The following is a 19,161-nucleotide window of genomic DNA, read 5'->3' on the forward strand; positions in this document are numbered from 1 at the left end:
GGCTTCTGGTTACCTGTGTGATTGACCTGCTACTTGCTCCTGCTGGCTGCAGTGCACAGCTAGCTCTCTGGGGCAGGGACAGTCATGTTCATCTGTACAGCCCCTGGCACCACAGGACAGGGAGTCGTAGTCCCCAGGGCAGGAGTGGTGCCAGGGTTTTTGCCGCCCTAGGCGGCAGCGCTCCTCCCCAGAGCATTCAGCGGCGGGCGTCCTTCCGCTCCACGTCTTCGGGGCGCTTCGGCGGCGGGTCCCGGAGCGAGTGAAGGACCCGCCGCTGAAGCGCCCCGAAGACACAGCAGAAGGATCCCCGCCGCCGAATTGCTGCTGAGGACGGCAAAATGCCGCCCCCCAAATCCTGCCGCCCTAGGCGACCGCCTAGGGTCGCCTAGTGGAAGCGCCGGCCCTGCCCAGGGTATGGCTGAGGTATGCTGGCTGCTCGCTCCGAGAGTCTCACAGACCGGCGCAGCAAGAGGACAGGACCTTGCTAGGGTGGGACTGAGGTGCTAATACAGCTCAGTGGGGCAGGCTGTTGTATGGGCAGAGTGGGGGGCTTTTGCTGGTGCCAGGAGGGGGGGACACGCTCTCACCAGTGGCAGTCCAGCAGGAGGGGGCAAAGGTACATGCGGAGCTGGTGGTAAAGATCCCAGAGCATCTACCTGTTCCAAGGAAGAGAACATCGTAGTGCCCAGACTCTGTCTCCACCCGGTCCACCAGCAGCTGCCGTAGCCGATAGGGCACATTGGCCCTCACCAGGATGGGCTTCCGGCCAAGGGGGTACACGGGGCCCCACATCAGCTGGTGGTTGCGCATGAAGCTTATCAGGTCATCAGGGAAGTCCTTGGTGGAGTGGAGAAGAGGGTCGTACGTTTCGCTGGGGCACTGGGGGAAGAGACGGAAACAGAAGTGGGAGTTTAAAGCACAGAGTGACCCAACCCCTTCCCCTTCAGTCACTGGCCTCTCAGTCCTGTCCCTCACCCCTCCCTGTGTCCCACACTCACCGTCCCTGGGCGAGGATAGGGGATCCGGCCCTTGTACTCCACCCAGCGGTAGTCAGCTCCTTCCTTGTGTGCAAAGGGCCCGCTGAAAGCAGCTCGCATGGCAGCCATGGAGTAGACACACACGGCAGAGCCGCTGAAGATCCCACTGCCGGAGAGGAGACAGACCGGCCTGAGCAACGGACTCTGACGTGGCCGCCATGGGAGCCAGCGCGAAAGGCCTGGTCTGTGTACAATGCTGCTGTGGTTTAACTAACTCAGGGCTTAGACCGGGCAGTCCCTTTCTGTGGCTTCAGTGGGGCCCATTGCCTGAGCTTCCCTCCATTCCCTGCCAGCTTCCGCCAGCAGCGCTCTGAAGCCACTGAGAGAGCATCCACCAGCTCTAATTGGTACAGCTGGTGCTGAGCCACCCAGCCTAGGGCTAGAGAGCTGCTGCTTGCATGGGAGAGGCTAACGTCCATTTACCACTGACCCAAGAGTCCCCACCCTGCGACCCTTGGAAGACCAGCATTAGCTAATGGGGGCAGGTGGGGAGGGGCTGGCACAGTCCCAGGGGAGCGGGATTGCCTAGGAGGCTCTGCAATGGGATATGTTTTTGCCATGGGCTTCATGCATCCTCCCACAGGAACTTTGTGTCCCTCTTCTCCCCTGCCCCGCCCCGGCACTTGACTAGTAACAGCCTCCATGCTGTCCAGCCACCAGTCTCACCGCCGTTTGTGCGAGAGCCTCCTCCCCTGCTGCTCCCTCTGCTCTGCTCTTCCCCTCAGCCCACCCGCTCACACTGACCTGGAGACCGTGAAGAGGCCGAAGACGAGAGGGCTCTGTGGGTCCCGGGTGCGGAGAAGGAAGACGTCCTCTGCAATGACAGCGGGTGAGGAGTCCTGAGCACACGCTCTCAGGGACCCAGCTCTGGGCCCAGGGAGCAGGGTGAGGGGCTTTCATCGGGTGACCTTTGCCCCCTCCCCTCTCCCACTGCAGTGACTGTGCCCCACTCGCTCTGGCGAAGGAGCGGGCAGCAGCCGGCACCCTTCAGTCGGCAGCCAGGGCTGCTGTGGTGATGCAAGGTGCTCAGAGTCCCTGCTACGGCTCAGTGGGTCACCTCCGGGACGAGCCCAGCCCAGGCGACCCAGCCGTGGGCCCTGAAGAATGGCAGCCCTAGGAGGGCCCGCGTGCCCCACTCACCGAGCTGGTCGAAGTGCGTCTCGCTGGCCTGGGGGCCTGGGATGGAGCAGACCAGCCGGGCCTTGAGGAACGTGCTCCAGCGATTGATCAGGCCGCGTTTCCCGCCGACGTCATTCTGCCAGTCACAAACCCACCGCTCAGAGGACGCTTGCGATGCCCCCCCTGCTCCCTCCAGTGTTAACCCTCCATGCCCTCTCCCTGCCCCAGGCCACCGCCCCCTCCAGGATTGTTAACCTCGACATGCCAACAGCTCAGGGAGGGCGGGATGGGCGATTACCCCACTCTCTCCAGCCCAGCGTCTCAGCTTCACAAAGCAAGGCAGGGGACAGGACTTGCCCAATCAGTGGCAGAGCGGGCAACAAAACCCATGTCTCCTTACTCCTAATCCCTTCTCTAACCACTCCATCACGCTGCCTCCCATCCCTCTCCCCAAAGGCCAGCGCTGAGCCCAAGTGGCCCTGCCATGACAGAGGGAAAGGAGAGAGAAACAAGCTCTTGTTTCTCAGTAGGACAGAGCCATGTCATAGTGCCAGCCCCTCCCCCGGCCACTTGGTGGCTCTCCGCAGCCATGCCCTGACCCCGGGGTAGCTGACCTTGCACACGCGTGCCACCCGGGCATGGATGCGCCGCCTCTCCCACTGGCCGGCTTCCAGGGCCGTCTCTCGGAGGAAGACGTACACCTTGTCGTCGTGGGCATTGTGGGTGTCGGGAACCAAGTAGGCACCGATGAACACAGGCTCTGCGAGAAGGGAAAGTCGGGCAGCCAATGGCACCGTGCCGGCAGGTTGACCGATACCCTTTGGCCATGTCCCCTTTTCCTCTGACAGACTTGGCTCTGTTCCGGCTTTAAATGATACCTGCAGCCAGGGGCTGCAGTCAGGATTGGGACCCAGGAATAGTCGCTGTCCCACGGAGCTCACACTTTGCCCGAGTCATGAAATGAGGCTCTGATTCCGTGCTTTCAAACACAGAGCCTCCATTACGATCATGGAGCCACGACCGGTGAGCTCTACCCCTTGGTTCCTGCATCATCTCCATCGCTTCCGCGAAGCGAGTTTTGAGTCTAAACTTCATCAAGGCACAGGGCTGTTGGGCTCTGCGAGTGAATCGTGGCATGACAAGCCAGCTGCAAAATTTGGTCTCAATGGCACCAGGCTCTGAAATTCCCTGCTGGGCTTTGGAGCTGGGGTTCTGATCCAGACCCATCTAAGCTTTACTAAAGAGAAAGGAGATGCTGGAATCGAGGAGCACCCCAGCAAACAAAGAGGGGAGTGGAAATACCGTTAGCTTCCCACCGCATTCAGTTTTGCTGCCTTGTGATAAGTTCCTTACGAATGTGGAGTCATTGCTTACTCTGAGCGGAGTGCCCTGGATTGCAGCAAGACGCCATGCAGAGCGAGGGTATTGCTCAAACCAAGCAATGCTGGCAGGATCTCACCAGTGGGACTGGCATTCGGCACTACCCACTCAGACCATCTCAGTTTTCTACCTGACAAGATCATTGTGGCCCGAGGTTTGATGCAAAGTGCGGTGTGGGTTTTTGATAGTCTCGCAAAACTTCCCCTGAACAATTCAGGTGTCATGGCTGAAAAACCGGGCCTCTAGTGCCAACAGTCTGAGCTGCTTCCACTTGAGCTAATGCTCCCTAGCTGGGCCTGCAGCTGACTTGCCCCCTCCATGGACGGGGCATAGAGGGGCCCTGTCACACACCCGCAGAGCAGTGGGTTACACAAGTTGATCTCACCCGGGGCTGGGTTTCAGCAGCACTTCCATCTTCGGGGGCTGGAGATCTGAAGAACATCAGAGTGAATCTGGGCACTAAAGGGAGCTTGTGCCCTGCAGTGAGTCTGGCGCTTTGGCCCAAAGGCAGCTGGAGCTCCTGGGTCTAGGCATGGAGTTGTCCGGTTCTACCCAGGTCTTTCCTCGGTCATTGGGGGAGGGATAGCTCCGTGGTTTGAGCATTGGCCTGCTAAACCCAGGGTTGTGAGTTCAGTCCTTGAGGGGGCCATTTAGAGATTTGGGGCAAAAATCTGTCTGGGGATTGGTCCTGCTTTGAGCAGGGGGTTGGACTAGATGACCTCCTGAGGTCCCTTCCAACCCTGACATTCTATGATTCAGGGGCGTCTCCTGTCCCTTCTCCCTGCAGCTCCTGAGGGCTGAGACTGGTGGGGGCACGGGAGGGGACAGCAGCAGAAGGGGTAGTTTGAAGTGTTCAAACAGAGGCCTGTGCCCTAGTGACACTAGGAGGTCTGGGCCTCTTAAAGCAGCAAGGAGAGAAAATCAAGCCCCTGTTCCCCAGCAGCAGCACAGGAAACGTGGCGCCTGCATCTCTTCCTGCTGCTCACCCTCTTCCCCAGCAGTGCTAAGTCCATTACATTGCCGGGTAGGACTGCCCCCCCAAGGCTATATCCCAGCCCCCCATTGTACCGTTTAGCCAGTGATCTTGGTTCTGTTCTGTCCGGATGTAGTTCTGGGCAGCCTTGTGAACTCGGGTCCGGAAGAAGGCGGCGCTGCTGCCCATGAAGTCGCTGGAGGTGCCCGAATACAGCTCCCTGTCTGAGCTCAGAGAGGCAAGCATGTGTTAGCAGAGCCAGCGGGTGCTTTGACTTAGCCAGCCAGCTCCTCCCTGTCCCACCCCTGGGGAAGGAGGCACAGACAGGGTTCAGGGGCACTGTGCCATGGGTCAGCCTCGCCCGAGGAGCCATGAGCTGACCGCGACAAGGGAATGGCAGATTTTCTTGTGGAGCCTTGAATACAAACTAGAATCACAGCCCCCGTTCTGTATAACTAGCTCCAGGCAGAGTGTGCGTTCCCTGCTCAGGTGTGGGTCTCAGAGGTGGCCAAGTTTGCCGCCTTTCCCTGTGAACACTTTGCGAATTGAAGGCAGGCTGTGCCAGGCAGTTACTGGGAGGGAGATTGAGGAGCTCTGAGGGTATAACTACACTGCGGCTGAAGGTGTAATTCCCAACTTGGGGAGACGTACATGTGCCAGCTCTGAGCGAGCTAGTGTGGGTGGCCATGATGGCAGGGGCAGCATCTTGGGCTGGCTGGCAGAGCATGGTCCCACCCGAAACCCCAGGTAAATACTCCACTCCACACAATGAGGGCTAGAAATTCTCTGGCATTAAAACAAGAACGAACACCTAACAAGAACCAACAGCTTAGCAATAACTAAATACAGGGCAGATGAAAGCAATTCCCTTCATCGCTCGGCAAGAAATGCCAATTTCCTTACCTACCACCCTGGGCCAGGAGAGGGTCTTATTACAGTCTCCTCCTGCACAATCTAGTGCCTCTGTCACCCTCCCGAACCAAGATTGGCAGCCTTCAGCTGCTGTCAGACAGATGGGCCTTCCTCTCTTAGATCCAGCTAGTCACAAGCTTGGGCAGCTCTGTAGTTCCAGCCCCAGATCAGCCGTGCAGGGTAAGAAGCCCAGGCCAAAGCTCGGCTGTGATGAATCTGTGCAGCCAGTCACTCCTTGCCTAGTCCCTGTCAGAGCTAACCTCCTACCTTGGCCTTTCACACCTGCCTGGGTGTCCGGCTGAGCTCCCCCGTGAAAGGGAGCTTGCAGGTTCCACTCTGGCAGAAACCACAGCTGAATGAGGGACGTGGGTTAGGAATCATTGGCAGGGGATGGAGCTGATTGTCTAACTCTACTTCATTTCTAATGCGCCCATCACCACAGTATCTAGGTCCCTCTTCCTACCCCTCCCCTCCATTCCTCTTACCTATGAGTAGCCCAGTGAAAGGTTCATGGGGGCTGAATGGACACTTGCCTCTCCCAGATTCCACAGAGTTGGCCACCAGCTGTATAGGGGAGCCCCCCGGCTCCTGCAGGGGTTAAAGGGGAGATTTTTGGCCCAGGGAGAGGCTGGGAATGAACTGATCTGAGCGACTTTGGGGCAGCCCCGCCAGACTTCAAAGTCCACATTGTGTCAGACACACATGTCCATATGTCGGGGTCCGAGCCGCGTTGGGCCCGCTCTGCCGGCCACTGCCAAGTTAGCAGCACTTAGTATGTATCGGATGGATGTGCTCACAGTGCTGGAGGCAGAAGCAGACACAGTCCCTGGTCCCTAAGAGCTCACAATACAGGGAAGGTCTTGGAGGTGCAACCAGGCAGGGACGCTGCTGGGCACCAACCCAAGCTGGCCAGGTTCAGCTCGTCTGGTGAGAGACTAAGGACCGGGCCTGGGTCGCTCAGCTGCTGTTTTCCTGGGAGCAGCTGATCTCTGGAGAGGACTGACCCTTGCGAGGGGTGCGTGTGCCCCAGGGTCCTGCTGCAGGAATGGGCATGCCCCCCTCCTGCTGCTGGGGGAGAAAGGGGAGTGAGCACCCTCTCTTAGGCCCCCTCATGCTGCCCCCCTCCTGAGGTCCTTCATGCTACCTGCGCAAGACGTGCTACCAGGTTCCTTGCACTAGGTGCAGAGCTTGGCACGTGCAGGCTCTGGTGTCCCTCTTGTACCACCTAGGAGATTGTGCGCCTCTCCCCTGTGATTCCTCATGCCCCACCAGAGAGGAGAGAGTGAGTACCCTGGGATTCATCATGGAGCCCAGTGGGGGTGAGGGCACATCTGGGGGTTTTCTCACTGCCCTTGGCACAGGCAAATTCACCCTCCAGGGTCTCTCTCACCTGTGCCCTGGCTCCGAGCTGGACAAAGGCGCAGATGGGCTGGTAGGAGCCAGTCCCACAGGCAAACACGTGGCTCCTGTTGAATGGCTGGAGAAGCCGGATGAAATTGGCACATTCTGTCTGCTCGGGGAAAAAAAGGTTCCTTCAAATGCCAGCACCATTACCCTGGGCCTTTGTGCTCCAGATCCTGCCCATGGGGCCCCCTCACCTCTTCTAACACTGATCTCCAGCATGTCCCCTCCCCAGGGTACGGGAACGCCCTGGTGCCATTTGCTGTGCACTTCTCCATAGGTTTGCTGATCCCCAGAAGAGTGGGCGATGTCTGGCTAACACTAGCCATGGGGACAAGGCCAGCGGCCTGGTGGCCCCTGACCAAAGCTGTATGCTTACTGTCCCATCGTTAAAGGTTACATGGGGTCAAAGGGAGCCATGCCGGCAGCCTGAGCGCCCATTGGCTACAGATCAATGAGGCTGCTGCTCTCGGCAGGCTGGACTCATGTGGGTCAGACAGATTCCTGCCTGGGCCATGGCTCGCTGAGCTTTTAACAAGGATGTTGGGATCCTGCTTTACCTCTGCGCTCTTCCCAGCAAGCCGGCAGCGCTCCACCTGCTCCTTGCGGGCTGGCCAGAAAACCTGCAAGAGAAAGCACCGGCCTGGGCCCGTTACTCCAGCCTCCTCTCTCCTCCTCGGTGGTCCTGCACCAGTTGGGCAGCACAAAGGGGGCTGGAGCTGCTCCCCAAGAGCGCCCCATGCTCCATCCTGCTTCCCTGACAGGGGTGCTAAGCATGGGCAGGTGCGTGTCAGTACATACAATCACAGCCCAACCAGTCAGCGGTGCCGCTCCATGGGGCAATGAGAATGAGCGAATGCCACCCGAGGGCTGCAGTATGTGCCAGGGCTTGCGTGCTCTTGGGTGTAATGCCCCCCTCTCCCCCCAATGGCAGTGTATAACAGGCCTTTGGTCGCTGGCTTTGCAGTACCGGTGCCCCCTCTGGCACGCAGAGCTGTGCTCCCGGCTCCCCAGGCTGCTGGGAAGGGGAAAGCCGGGCTGCCTTGGGACTGCATTTCCATGCCCACCCCGGCACTGACCTTCTGAGGCTCCTCATTTGGCCTGTCCAGATGCAGCAGGAAGATGTGGTTTTTGGCTCCCACCATCAGCCACGCCCTGGTCTCATCCACCAGGAAGGACTGGAAGGCCAGCCCATCCCCCGAACCCAGCAACAGGCGGGAGCTGTTGGATCTCAGCAGGTCTGCAGAGCAGAGGGGGGGATCTGTCACCCCCATACACAGGAGGGAGCCCTGACCACATCCCCCACCCCCAGAGATAGCGAGCAGTATCTCACCTGGTCCCGCATGCTCCCTGGGAAAGTCCTCTTTCCCCTGACCCTGGAAGAGTCCTTGCTACTGTGAACGCTATCCCCGTGCGCCCTGGGGAAGGACTGCACTACCCCAGAGGATAGCGAGCATTACCCCCGCCTACAGGAGATAGCAAGCACTGCTAGTAGCTGCCCTTTCCCTGACACCAGGGCAAGATGGCCCAGCCCACCTCTGGCCAGTAACTGGTGTGGCCTCTGGTAGTCCTGGCCTGGTGTTCCCTCCCAGAAAGGGGAGTGTCCCATAGGTCAGGACAGCCGGCTGGCCCCACAGGAGACAAGCAGCTGCTATAGGGTCATGGCAACTCAGCTTCGAGTGTCACTGACCTTGCAGTTCAATGGCGCCATGGGGCCTGGAAGAATTTTAACCATTGCAGCAAATCCCCGATTCTCCGCAGTCCTGTTGCCCGGGCAGTGCAGGCTGAGAATGCAGGACGGGTCCAGCTTGCATTTCTAGCAGAGGGATCCCTAAGCATGGGCTCAGTGGAGTTTCTATATAAAGGCTCTCAGTCATCCCCTGGTGAACGTAGCCTTGAAATTAAAGGCTGTGTTAAACTGGTGGCTGCTGCTTGATTTATGGGGCGATCGTTTGTGGTGTTGCAGGACTCATTTCCCTAGCTGAGCTGGGCCTCACCTCCTGGGTCGAGCAGAATCTCGACAGCTTCTAAATCCATCTCCCTCTCTCTCCTGGGGAACCGCAGCATTCCTCAGCCCTGGCCCAGGCCAGCTCGTGGGAGATGCCAGAGGGCCCTTGGCACAGGCGGGTGAAAGCAGCACAAAAACTGGACGTGGCAAGGTCCCAGGAGGTGATTTCCTGGCGCCTTTGCACCGTGGAGTCCGTCTGCAGGAGCATGTTCCAATACTTTGTCGGTTCTGCTCTACTGCTAATGTCCCAATGGATGGGGCTGTCACCGCTTCTCTAGGGAGAGTATCCCCATTCCCCAGCCTCTCTGTGCACTGGCAGGACTTTGCCCCTGCCTGTCTTCTCCTTTATTTGCTAAGCGCTGACCACATGCTCAGCTCTGCACAGAGCCAGCCAGTCCCTGCCCCAAGGAGCTTACAGTCTAAACCTCCCCCTGCTGCTCCTTGGTCCATCCTGCACCATTCCTCAGCCTCAGCGTCCCTCGGCAGACGTGCCTTCAGACTGCTGAGCCAGTGGGGATCTGGCAGCTCTTCCCCTCCCCCTTAATACAGTAGTGGAGTTTAAGTCCTGGATTAGCCCAGCTCAGAAAGTAGCTTTTAGAGCAGTCATTTGCTGACCAAGCCCCGGATGGCAAGATTCCCGGGAGCAACGTCAGCTGAACGAAGCAGAGGAGCCAGCGCAAAGCCCTTGGTATGAGCACTCCTCCACCTCCCACTCCTCCTGCTGCCCCACCTCTCGCTCAGGGAGTGGACAAAGGAGCGCGGACTTGGTGCTGCACTGGAGAAAGTGCCAGCAAGGTGAGTGCCCTCGGGCGAGGGGGCAGGACTGGGCAGCCACTGCCAGGTGCCCGATCCTCCTCTTCCCCCGGTTCTTTCTGCACGCGACAGCCAAGGCGCTGGACTGCAGCAGCGACTGAGTGCCTTAGGCATGAGCTGGACTGGAACCCAGCTTGCTCTCCCATCGCTGTAACAGCCCCATTGGCTAACAGCAGGAATCGAGGCCATCTGGCCATACTCTCTCTCTTGCCATACCACCTCATCTTCCCCTGCGGGGACACCTCTGAGCCTCAGGTGTCTGGCTCCCCTTCCTGGCTGAGTTCCAGGGGTGCTTGGGGGGGAATCTTCCACCTTGGCTAATCATCCCTGAAACATTGCCCAATCTAGCCTGAGCCCGGACAGGGGGCTGTGTGGGAATTAACGAGACATGTATCAGTCTGGGGGACACAGCCAAATCCACCCCCCTGTCACTCCACAGACATGCATGGAGTTTTGCTCCGATTAAGTGCTGACCACATGCTGTACAAAACCCAAACCTCAAAGCAGCCCCTGCCCTGGAGAGGTTACTCAGTAGAAGACTGATGCAGCTGGACAAGAAGTGATGGGAGGCCCAGAGGGAAGAGTCACCTTAGAGCATTTAAAATCCTTAACCAATCACTTTCCTGTGTCTCTTGGAGGGATCTGACTGAGGCGAGTGCTGGCCAGCTGCACTGGGAGGTCATGCCATGCTGAGGGGGCTTGGAGGAAGGTTGGAAAACAGGAGTGGAAGAAGGAAACAAGAGAGGAGATCAGGCAGGCGTTACTGGCTGAGTGACGGGGCTGGGGATGTGTAGGAGGTGAGATGTGAGTCCTAGGTCTGGGAGAATCTGTGCAGGACCTTGAAATCCACGAAGATGGGATGAACTTGGCTCTCTGTGGCTGAGCAGACTGCACCAGAAATGCAACTGGGGAGCAAGCAAGCCAGCATGTGTTTGTGCAGGTGTGGGTCCGTGTATGTGGGGGCATGGGTGCCTGAGATAGGATGCATGGAGGCGCATGCTAAAACAGGCCATGGGATTGCAGACTGTTTCTCTTTCCCTGTCACCCCATTTCCAGGGGACAGAGGAAGCCAGGACCTCTTTTTCTTCGGGGCAGCTGCAGCCAGCTGGAAATTCCACTGACGTCTGCTCAGCCCAGCAAGGCAAGGAGCAACTGCAGCATTTGCAGCGGGCAGGTGCTGGTTCTCAGTCTCTGTATGAAGAAAGCGCTTCAGTCAAGGCAGCAGCTCAATGGCAAATCAGTTCCCTGGCTCAGCCCAGTCCAGCCTGGCTAATGACCGGGCCTGTCTTTTTGTATACAGCGAGCCAGGGAAGTTCCTTGCCACTAAGCATTCCTGCTGTGAGTGTCCTATAACTAGCCGGGGGAGGCGTTCTTACGGCTGGCATCATTGCTTGCTAGCTGTATCTCCAGTGCCGTTTTCCCAGCTGCAGCCTGGCGACCTCTGTGTGCTTTCCCCCCGGGCCAAGGACAAAGCTTTTTAAATCTGCCTAGGGAATCTGGACTCGTGTTCGTTGGAACGGGGCAGGTGAGTACAGTCTGAATGAGCCAGAGTGGGGAATTCGCCCTCCCACAAGTTGATGATCGCTGCCCTGTGAGTGACCCCAAGCGGGAACTGGGCAGGATCCAGATCTACAATGCATTCACCGGCCTCTGAAAAGGCTGGGTGTCTCCCTGGAGGCAGGGTTGCTCCTCTGACCCTGCTCACCCGGAGTGAAATGTAGGCCAGGCCCACTGAGGATACAGATCAGAGTGAGGGGTGGGGGCAGGTCAAAGGTTTATCCAATACACGCCCCCACCCTGCTTAATTAACCAGAGTAATGCAATGAGGTCCCTAGAGCAATAGAGCCCAGGACGCTCCCATTAGCACTGCTTCACTTTCTGACCTCCCTCGGGCCGGGGGCAGGGGAGAGGTCAGCCAGGGTTGATGGTGGGGTTCGCTCAGGCCCACTGTGTTCTTTGGGGCTAAGATTCAATCTGGCTCCCAGGCAAGATGAATTATCCCGCACTTGCAGCATTAAGTCCATCACCATGATCTCTAGTTTCAGATCCTCCACCCTATGGCTTGGCTTGTCCCATTCCCTTCATGAAGAAGTAGGTGGGAATCTGACCCAGTTCATCCCACTCATGAAACAAACCTGGGCAAGGAACTGATCAGTTAAACAGGAAGTCTGGGGGGGCTGGGAAAGGGGTGGAGCAGGGAGATCCCCACTGTGTGGTGGCTGGGAGAGCCAAGGTACCTGCTCCTTATCTGCAGATGAGGCATCATATCCCTCCAAGCATATTTACATTCCTGGCCAGGTCCCCCATAACCATTGCATCCTGCTGAGCATCTCTGCCCAACCTTCCCCTGAACTGTGCTCACCACGAGGGCATCCGAGTGCCTCCCAGGCCTGACGTGTTGCTCTTCTTGGAGAGTGTTCTCTCTCCTCCCCAACACAGACAGGCCAGCACTGAAACCCTGAGCTGAACACCCCAAAAGCCTGGGGAAAATCTGGATTTGAATCAAGCTTTTTGCTGCGATGGCCAGCGTGAAAGGAGTGCATTGGGGCCACTTAGCTAGTGGTGTGTGATACGATAACGGCCTGCTGGGAACAGGAATGAGGCCCATGAACACACTGTGCGCCTATACCACCTATCAACCATCCAGTGGTAACAACGTCTAGCCCCTAACAATCTGTGAACCAGTGATCTGCAGGCAAAGGGCTCTGTAGCCAGCGTCCAGTCGCCTGGAACGTTCAGCCCTCTACGTTAACAGCAGATCACACAGCGTTAAGGTGTAATCACTGATATGTAAGCCCAGAGTAATGACACCATCCCAGATAGAAAGACACAGCCCAGTCCAGGATTTCAGCTGGCTTCAATGCTGGCCCGTCTGAAACAGATTGAAGTAGCATTCACATTGTGAATGCCGATCAGCGCAGGCCAAACACCAAGAGGCTGGTAGTGCTTCCTGTCCAGTAATGTAACTTATTGATGTGAATGTGTTACAGGTCCCCCTCTGTGACGATCAATGGGATACAAGGTGTTACATGCAGCCCCAGAGATCAGGCAGATCATACTTTCAGCTCTGGAGGTCCCTAGTTCCGGCCCTCCCACGTCTGTCACAGGAGCAGTTACGTGGATTGTCTCAGAGAGGCCGGCGTTCTATTATAAGCCATCCAAATGCGTTATTATGGTGTAAGGGGTCATATTGCTGCTTAGTCTTATTGTTCTGGGCCGTGTTCCCCTGTGCACTATCCTTCCTTTGCTCTCCCTGCCTTAGGTCTGTCATTTCCTTTCCAAAAGCCTGTCTGTGTTTCTCCCCACCCCCATTCAGCCCACGCCCCTCCCCCATGCAGGGTTCTGACGATAGCCCGGCTCCCAAGAGGCTCTGGGGTGGAGGGAGTCTGGGAGGTTTCTTTCCTCTGGGGTTTTTGAAACCTAAACTTGTCAGGCTGTTGTGGCCTTGACTCTGCTACGTGTGGTCTGTGAGTCACACCTCCTGCCATTGTCTGCATTGTCCCCAAGCCAGCCTGAGGCTGGGAGCTTCCTCTCCCAGCTTTGCCCACAGCACGAGGACTGCTCTAGCTTTGAAGAAAGAAGCCCTCCTCGGTCCTCTCCTCCAAACAATCTCTGCTCCCGCCTGACCAAGGAAAGGAAGATCCAGCCATTGTGTTTCTGAGACGTGTTATCGACGCTGGCAATCGCCCAGCAGTGACCTGCTCTGGATCACTGTGCTTCCTCATCGGATGCTGCGTGGCAGACAGTGTGTGCAGGCAGCCCTGACCAGGGCCGACTTCTCCCCCCACTCCCTTGTGGTCCTTGGTTTCAAGCCTGAGTTCTGATGGCTCCCCACAACCCTCCAGGGCATCTCCCGGCTTGAGTGCCGGTCTCTGCCCAGAACTTAGTTCTGTACTGAGAGTGCCTCAGGCTTGGCGTCCAGGAGATAGAGTTTTGTGGAGCTCTGTGTTCGATGAGCATCCAGTCTAAGTCCCCCTTGCACCTAAGTTAGACTGCCAAGCAACTGGCTCTCTTCTCTGGGAGTGAGAGGAGACATATGGTCACAGGTTTCATCCCTGCCCTGCCCTGACGTGCCACCCCTGGTCCTCACCTCCACCCTGATGCCACCACCATCAGCAAAGTTCTTCCTGCAGCAGAACCACTGTCCTCAGCTAGTGTAAACTAAGCAGGCTTGTGCCTGGCTGGAGTTTGGATGGGAGGCCTCCAAGGAAGCCCACTAGGGTAGGCATTGCTGGTGGGTCAGTTTGGTATGTGGTGCTCATCTGTGTCCACACTGATCCAATGGCCCAGCATGGAGCTAGGGTGTGCTATGCTGCTGCTAGGTGAAAATCAGAGAGCGTCCCGACCACTTTGTCATTAAAGAGCCCTGTCTCAGGCTGAGCTGGGCCTTAAGGGGGTGGGGGCTCAGCCTACCTTCCCAGCTGAAGGGGGTCACATGGGAGAAGATTGTGACTCGGTGTGTGGGAGTATAAAGGGCGGCCTGAGTTCATAAAGCTATCTCCCACAGAAAGGAGTAGAGCAGCTTGCCTTAATTCCCAGGCAAAAGGCCTGGGGCGTGGGATCTCTGGCAGAGCCACCAGCAGGAGACCCTGGGTTGGGGGAAGGGGCCTGATTTACATGTGGAGCTAAGGTTAAACTGTTTTACTTGGAAAAAGCAGAAGCCAAGTCCTGAAGAAAAGGGACTGAAAGACTGTGTTGGCTGCGAGGTCTCGCAGGCACTGGCTGGTGAGTTGGGCCTCTGCCTTACAAGCCCATGCTGGTTTTCCCGAGAGCAGGAATGCTGAATTCCAGCAGCCTGGCTGGATCCCAACTCATGAGTAAGCTATGCAGATTAGTCTTCACTTCCCCTGTCCTATAAGCTGTTGTATAGTTTTGCTATGTGCTGTTAACGAGCTAGTGCATTCTGTACCAGAGGTGGCTGCATTTCATTGTTGGGCCTTGGAGCCATCCACATAGACTGTAAAATGCTTCAGGATCCTTTTGGCTGAAAGGGACTGTGTGGTACATGAACGTAAGACTGTTGTCAGTAGCCGTGGCATCGAAATATCGTGCCATTAGGATGGGTGCTTGCATACCCCGGTGATGAGTGCAGTATACATGACTAGACAAATCATCATCATTATGTCACTAGCTGAAATAAAGTCCAGGGCAGATGTGGCCCAATTGCAGAATTAGCGGGGGCTCAGAGAGGGGCCTGGAACAGCTCTCCTCAGAAGAGACTGAAAAGATTGGGATTGTTCCCTTGGAAAGGATGAATAAGAGGGGATGTGATAAAGGTTTGCTTGGTCCTGCCACTGCGCAGGCCTTCTCAAGGTCCCTTCCAGCCCTACATGTCTATGAAAGGCTATAAAACCATGAATGGGATAGAGAAGGGAGACTGGGAACTTCTGTTCTGCCTCATGACACGTGAACAAGGGGACAGTCAATGAAACGGAAAGGTGGGGAATCCAAAACTGACCCAAGCTTTCCCCCAATGCGCGATCAGCTTGTCTTGCCAGCCCGTTAACATAACTGACAACAGCAAAACTTCTGGAAGTGATATTAGCCCCCATGGTTTGAGCCAAGCTCTCACCACCAAGGACAAGGAGGTTTCTTGCCCCTTTCTCTGAAGCATCTGGTGCTGGCCTCCAGTTCGCTGGGCTAGATGGCTCGGGTGTGAGCCAGTCTGGCAATCCCTGTGTCCCTAAAAGGAACTCAGCGTGATGCCTGTCTGGTGGCCCCTTTGTGAGACAAGCTGAGGGTCTCAGTCCAGTTCCTTGTGGATGTATGCCCGTTTCACAAACCCGCTGCTAGCTGGTCCCCGCGCTGGCAGCCTCAGCAGAGAGGCCGAGGGCTGACGCTGTGGTGTGAACTCCCTTCTCACTCCTACACAAAAGATTTGGGGGAGGTGACGAGAGCTAAAACTCCGGCACCACGAAGGGTGAATCCTTGCTCGCCCCCACACGGCTGGAGTAAACGGGCTGGGCACTGAGTAGGAATCCTTGCCCCAGGCCGTAGTGCAGCAACGGCTCCGCTCCATGGCTGCTGCCACCTCTCTGGGCTGCCATCGCCCCCTCCTTGCAGGGCAGTGGATCTGTGTAGCTTGCAGATCCCCCAGTTCCTCCCCGGCCCACCATAATAGTCCTAGGTGTGGGTGTGTGTGTGCAGGGAGCCCTCACAGAGCTCTGTACCACAGAGGGTAGGGAATACAGCCTCCCTGCATCCATGTATTGGGTCTTGGTTGACTGAGCCTCACAAAGCTGAGTTAAGTGACTTGCTTGAGGCTACGCACTGAGTCAGTGGCAGAAGCCGGCTCTCCAGATTCCCAATGCCCTGCTCTAACCACTAGACATGCTTCCTCCCAGGTGACCACAGGCTGACTCTGCTCCCGCCCTCACACTGAAGTCTGTACGCTTCCCCCATGCAACTGAACAATTGTTTTGTTGAGTGGCCTGTGTAGCTAGAGGCTGGCCAAGGCCTCCTGTAGTGCGTGACGTTTCCCCATGGTGAGGGCTGGCCCCATCCCTGTGCATTACATAGTACATGGAACATTATAAAGCACTGTACGCTGAGTCTCAGGGTGAAATGAGGCATTTTTAGACACTCTCCTGTGCCCCAGGGGCAGCCTGAGACTTCCCCTCTGGGCCATTCCCTTTCCAATCCCCATCCCTGACAGCAGCAGGTAGATGAGCATTGCCTGAGCCCCCTGGGGTGGTGGCATTCTCTGAGCTCTCTGGCTGTGCTGCAGTCAGCTGAGCTCAGCCTCTGTCAGGTTCTGGTGCCTCACTGGCCACAACTACTGCAGGGCAAGAAGCTCCATTGTAGGGCTGATATTGGCCCCACCCAAACCCAGTAGTCCAGATCTCACCCCCCCCCCCCATCCCTGGCTTCACTAGCTGCCAGTCAGCTTGGCTGCCTGATGCTGTTTCTAGATCATTCTGAACAGGGCATGAACCCCAAGGAAATCCTGGCTCTGACTGCAGGGCTGATCAGCCACAGGCTCCCCTACCTTTGTATGAGAGGCGAAGGCGAGGGACACCTCGCTTCCAGGCACTGCCATTCCCAATGCTCAGCAGGAGAATCCAAGTCAGCAGGGCAGGGACAGAGGAGAGGTGCCACCTGCTAAAGACCAGGGCTGGCATGCTGAGGGATTCTCTGGCCAGGGGCTCCTCTCTCAGCAGGGAAAGCTGCTCCTCCCTCCTGGGAGCATGTTCTGCTGGGGGAGATTCTGGTGCCGCTTCCAGCTGAAAACAGAAAGGGAGGAATTCTGCATCTCTCTCTGCCATGCATTTAGCAGGGCTGAATACTTGAGCTCTTAGCCTGCATGTGCTGAGCCCCTGCAGTTCTCACTGCTGCCTGGGAGATTGATTTAAATCAAGGCGATTGAAGTCAATGATTTAAATCTAGGGTGAACAGATGTCCCGATTTTATAGGGACAGTCCTGATTTTTGGGTCTTTTTCTTTTATGGGCTCCTATTACCCCCAACCCCCATCCCGATTTTTCACATTTGCTGTCTGGTCACCCTATTTAAATCATGATTTCAATCATCAGGTGGAAAGCCTTGATTTAACTCATTGGTTATAATCAACTTTTCCATTTGCACTTCAGTTACTTCCTAAAGAAACGTGAATTCTCATTGGTTGATGTAATCATTTAAAACATGTTGATTTACAACTAAATAGAGTTTTTGCACTAGATATGGTACAACTTTTTGCTACGTAGGAGGGTACACAATAACTCTAAACATTTATTTAAGCAATTCTATAGCTTACTATTTTCAGATTCTTGTTACTTGTACACTTTTAGTATGTTAGGAAATGGTGAATGATATATTGCTTATTGCTTATTTACAACATAATTAGCTTTTGGCTCATGATTTGGGCCGAGCTGCATTAGGATGGTAACTGGAATTGAATTAAACACACAACAGCAAATACAATTTATTTTTATTAAACAAAACAACTTTAAATGTTTTGGCCACATAAACGTCTCTTATCAAAGCATGTTTCGCATTTACAACTAAACTCCAATAAGTTTTGGCCTTCACGTATTTTGGGTTAAAATCAGATTTCCTTTTAAACAGGTTTATTTTTAAAAAGAAAAGCGTTATAATGTAAGTTACAAAATCAAAAACATCTGATTTTAAATAAAAAAATCCAATTTAAATTTTTTTCAAAAAAATTTTTTTTTTTTTAATTCACTCTGCTTTGCTGGCTTGGGCCCTATCTGAGAATTAATTGCATCAGTGGCAATAGAAACTCAGGCCTGGGCTCTGTTAGGGTTCTGGCACCAGTAGAGGAGTCCTGGGACACCCCCAGTGCAGGCATGCTGCACCTCTGTAAAAACCACTTGCAAGTGTGGTGTTGCATTGTTGTGGGAAGAGCAGTCCAAATCCCCCCCCTGTGGGCAAGCCGTTAGGTGATATCTAAGGGGAATCAATTCTCCAGCTCCATCAATTCTCCAAAAGCTTATCCCTGTAGGAGTGGGGCTGAAATTCCACCCTCCCCTTCCTATTCACAGCTCCACCCAATCAGCCAGGAGCATTCTGAACTATGGAACTCCTTGTCAATTGCAGAGCTCAGAGGGCTTTAAACCTGAGGGTCAGGCTCATTGGACTGATGGGGATACAATCAGTATGGAAAAGTACAAAGAATTCCAAGGCCACACAGCAAGTCAGTGGCAGAACCATTGCTTACTAATCATTATTCATTTGCTATTGAAATAGCACCTTGAGGGCCCCAGCCAAGATCAGGTCCCTGTTGTGCTATGCACTGTGCAGAGACAATCCCTGTTCTGTAGAGCTCACACTGGCTAAGTAGACCCAGGTGCAAGGGGAAGGGACTTGCCCACAGTGCTGCACTGTGGCATCGTTAATGATGTTTTTATGATGGCCCGTATGTTTAGGTGCCCATCCCTGTAGGATTTCAGTCATTTTACAGCAGAACCAAACAGCTTCCAAGGGATGGGGAGCAGGTGTCCCCCTTGGCTCAACATAGTCACCTCTGCTTCCTTGAGGAATCCCAAGATCACAGAGTGCACTAGCCTGGAAATCTAATGCCTGCAGGCTGCAGCTGTTGAAAAGCTTGCTCAAAGAGGTGCCTCTTGCATCTTGCCCAGATGGCAAGGCAGCCAGACCCTGTGCATGGGAGTGCCCTGCAGAGATAGGCTTGTATTGCAGCAGCACTGGCATGTGTGCAAGCAATGTGACAATGTTTGCTATACTGGGGCCTGGTCTACACTAGTATTTTACCTCGGAATAGCTGCGTCTCACAGGAGGGTGAAAAATCCACACCCCTGAGAGACTGAGCTATGGCGACCTAACCCCTGCTGTAGACCACGCTTCCCCCACCCTAGCTGATGCCTCTTGGGGGAGGTGGGTTACCTGTGCCAACAGGAGAATCCCCTCCCATGGGCATAGGTAGTGGCTACAGCGGTGCAGACGGGCCCGTCACACACAAACCCTTAACTCCAGTGCAGTAGTGCTTTTCACTTGGTTTGGCTGGCCTGGGGGGGGGGGGGGGGGGGGGGGGGGGGGGGG

At 55.7% G+C, this 19,161-nt stretch overlaps 1 protein-coding gene across 1 annotated transcript in view; it reads right to left on the minus strand.

Moving 5' to 3' along the window:
- LOC112110608 (semaphorin-3D-like) overlaps positions 1 to 19,161 on the minus strand; it is a 40,812-nt gene that overhangs the window by 5,078 nt on the left and 16,573 nt on the right. The window contains exons 2-12 of the mRNA XM_029912575.1: positions 16,632 to 16,866; positions 7,902 to 8,062; positions 7,383 to 7,445; positions 6,812 to 6,931; positions 5,907 to 6,009; positions 4,605 to 4,733; positions 2,771 to 2,916; positions 2,178 to 2,292; positions 1,782 to 1,851; positions 999 to 1,143; positions 625 to 879 (exon numbers count right to left, since the gene is read on the minus strand). Of these exons, the coding sequence (XP_029768435.1) occupies positions 625 to 879; positions 999 to 1,143; positions 1,782 to 1,851; positions 2,178 to 2,292; positions 2,771 to 2,916; positions 4,605 to 4,733; positions 5,907 to 6,009; positions 6,812 to 6,931; positions 7,383 to 7,445; positions 7,902 to 8,062; positions 16,632 to 16,764 (1,440 nt within the window). The 5' untranslated portion in view covers positions 16,765 to 16,866. The remainder of the gene's footprint in view (positions 1 to 624; positions 880 to 998; positions 1,144 to 1,781; positions 1,852 to 2,177; positions 2,293 to 2,770; positions 2,917 to 4,604; positions 4,734 to 5,906; positions 6,010 to 6,811; positions 6,932 to 7,382; positions 7,446 to 7,901; positions 8,063 to 16,631; positions 16,867 to 19,161) is intronic.

This window comes from Terrapene carolina, unplaced genomic scaffold (assembly GCF_002925995.2).
Source record: "Terrapene carolina triunguis isolate 2854851 unplaced genomic scaffold, T_m_triunguis-2.0 Scaffold232, whole genome shotgun sequence".
Lineage (NCBI taxonomy): Eukaryota > Metazoa > Chordata > Testudines > Emydidae > Terrapene > Terrapene triunguis.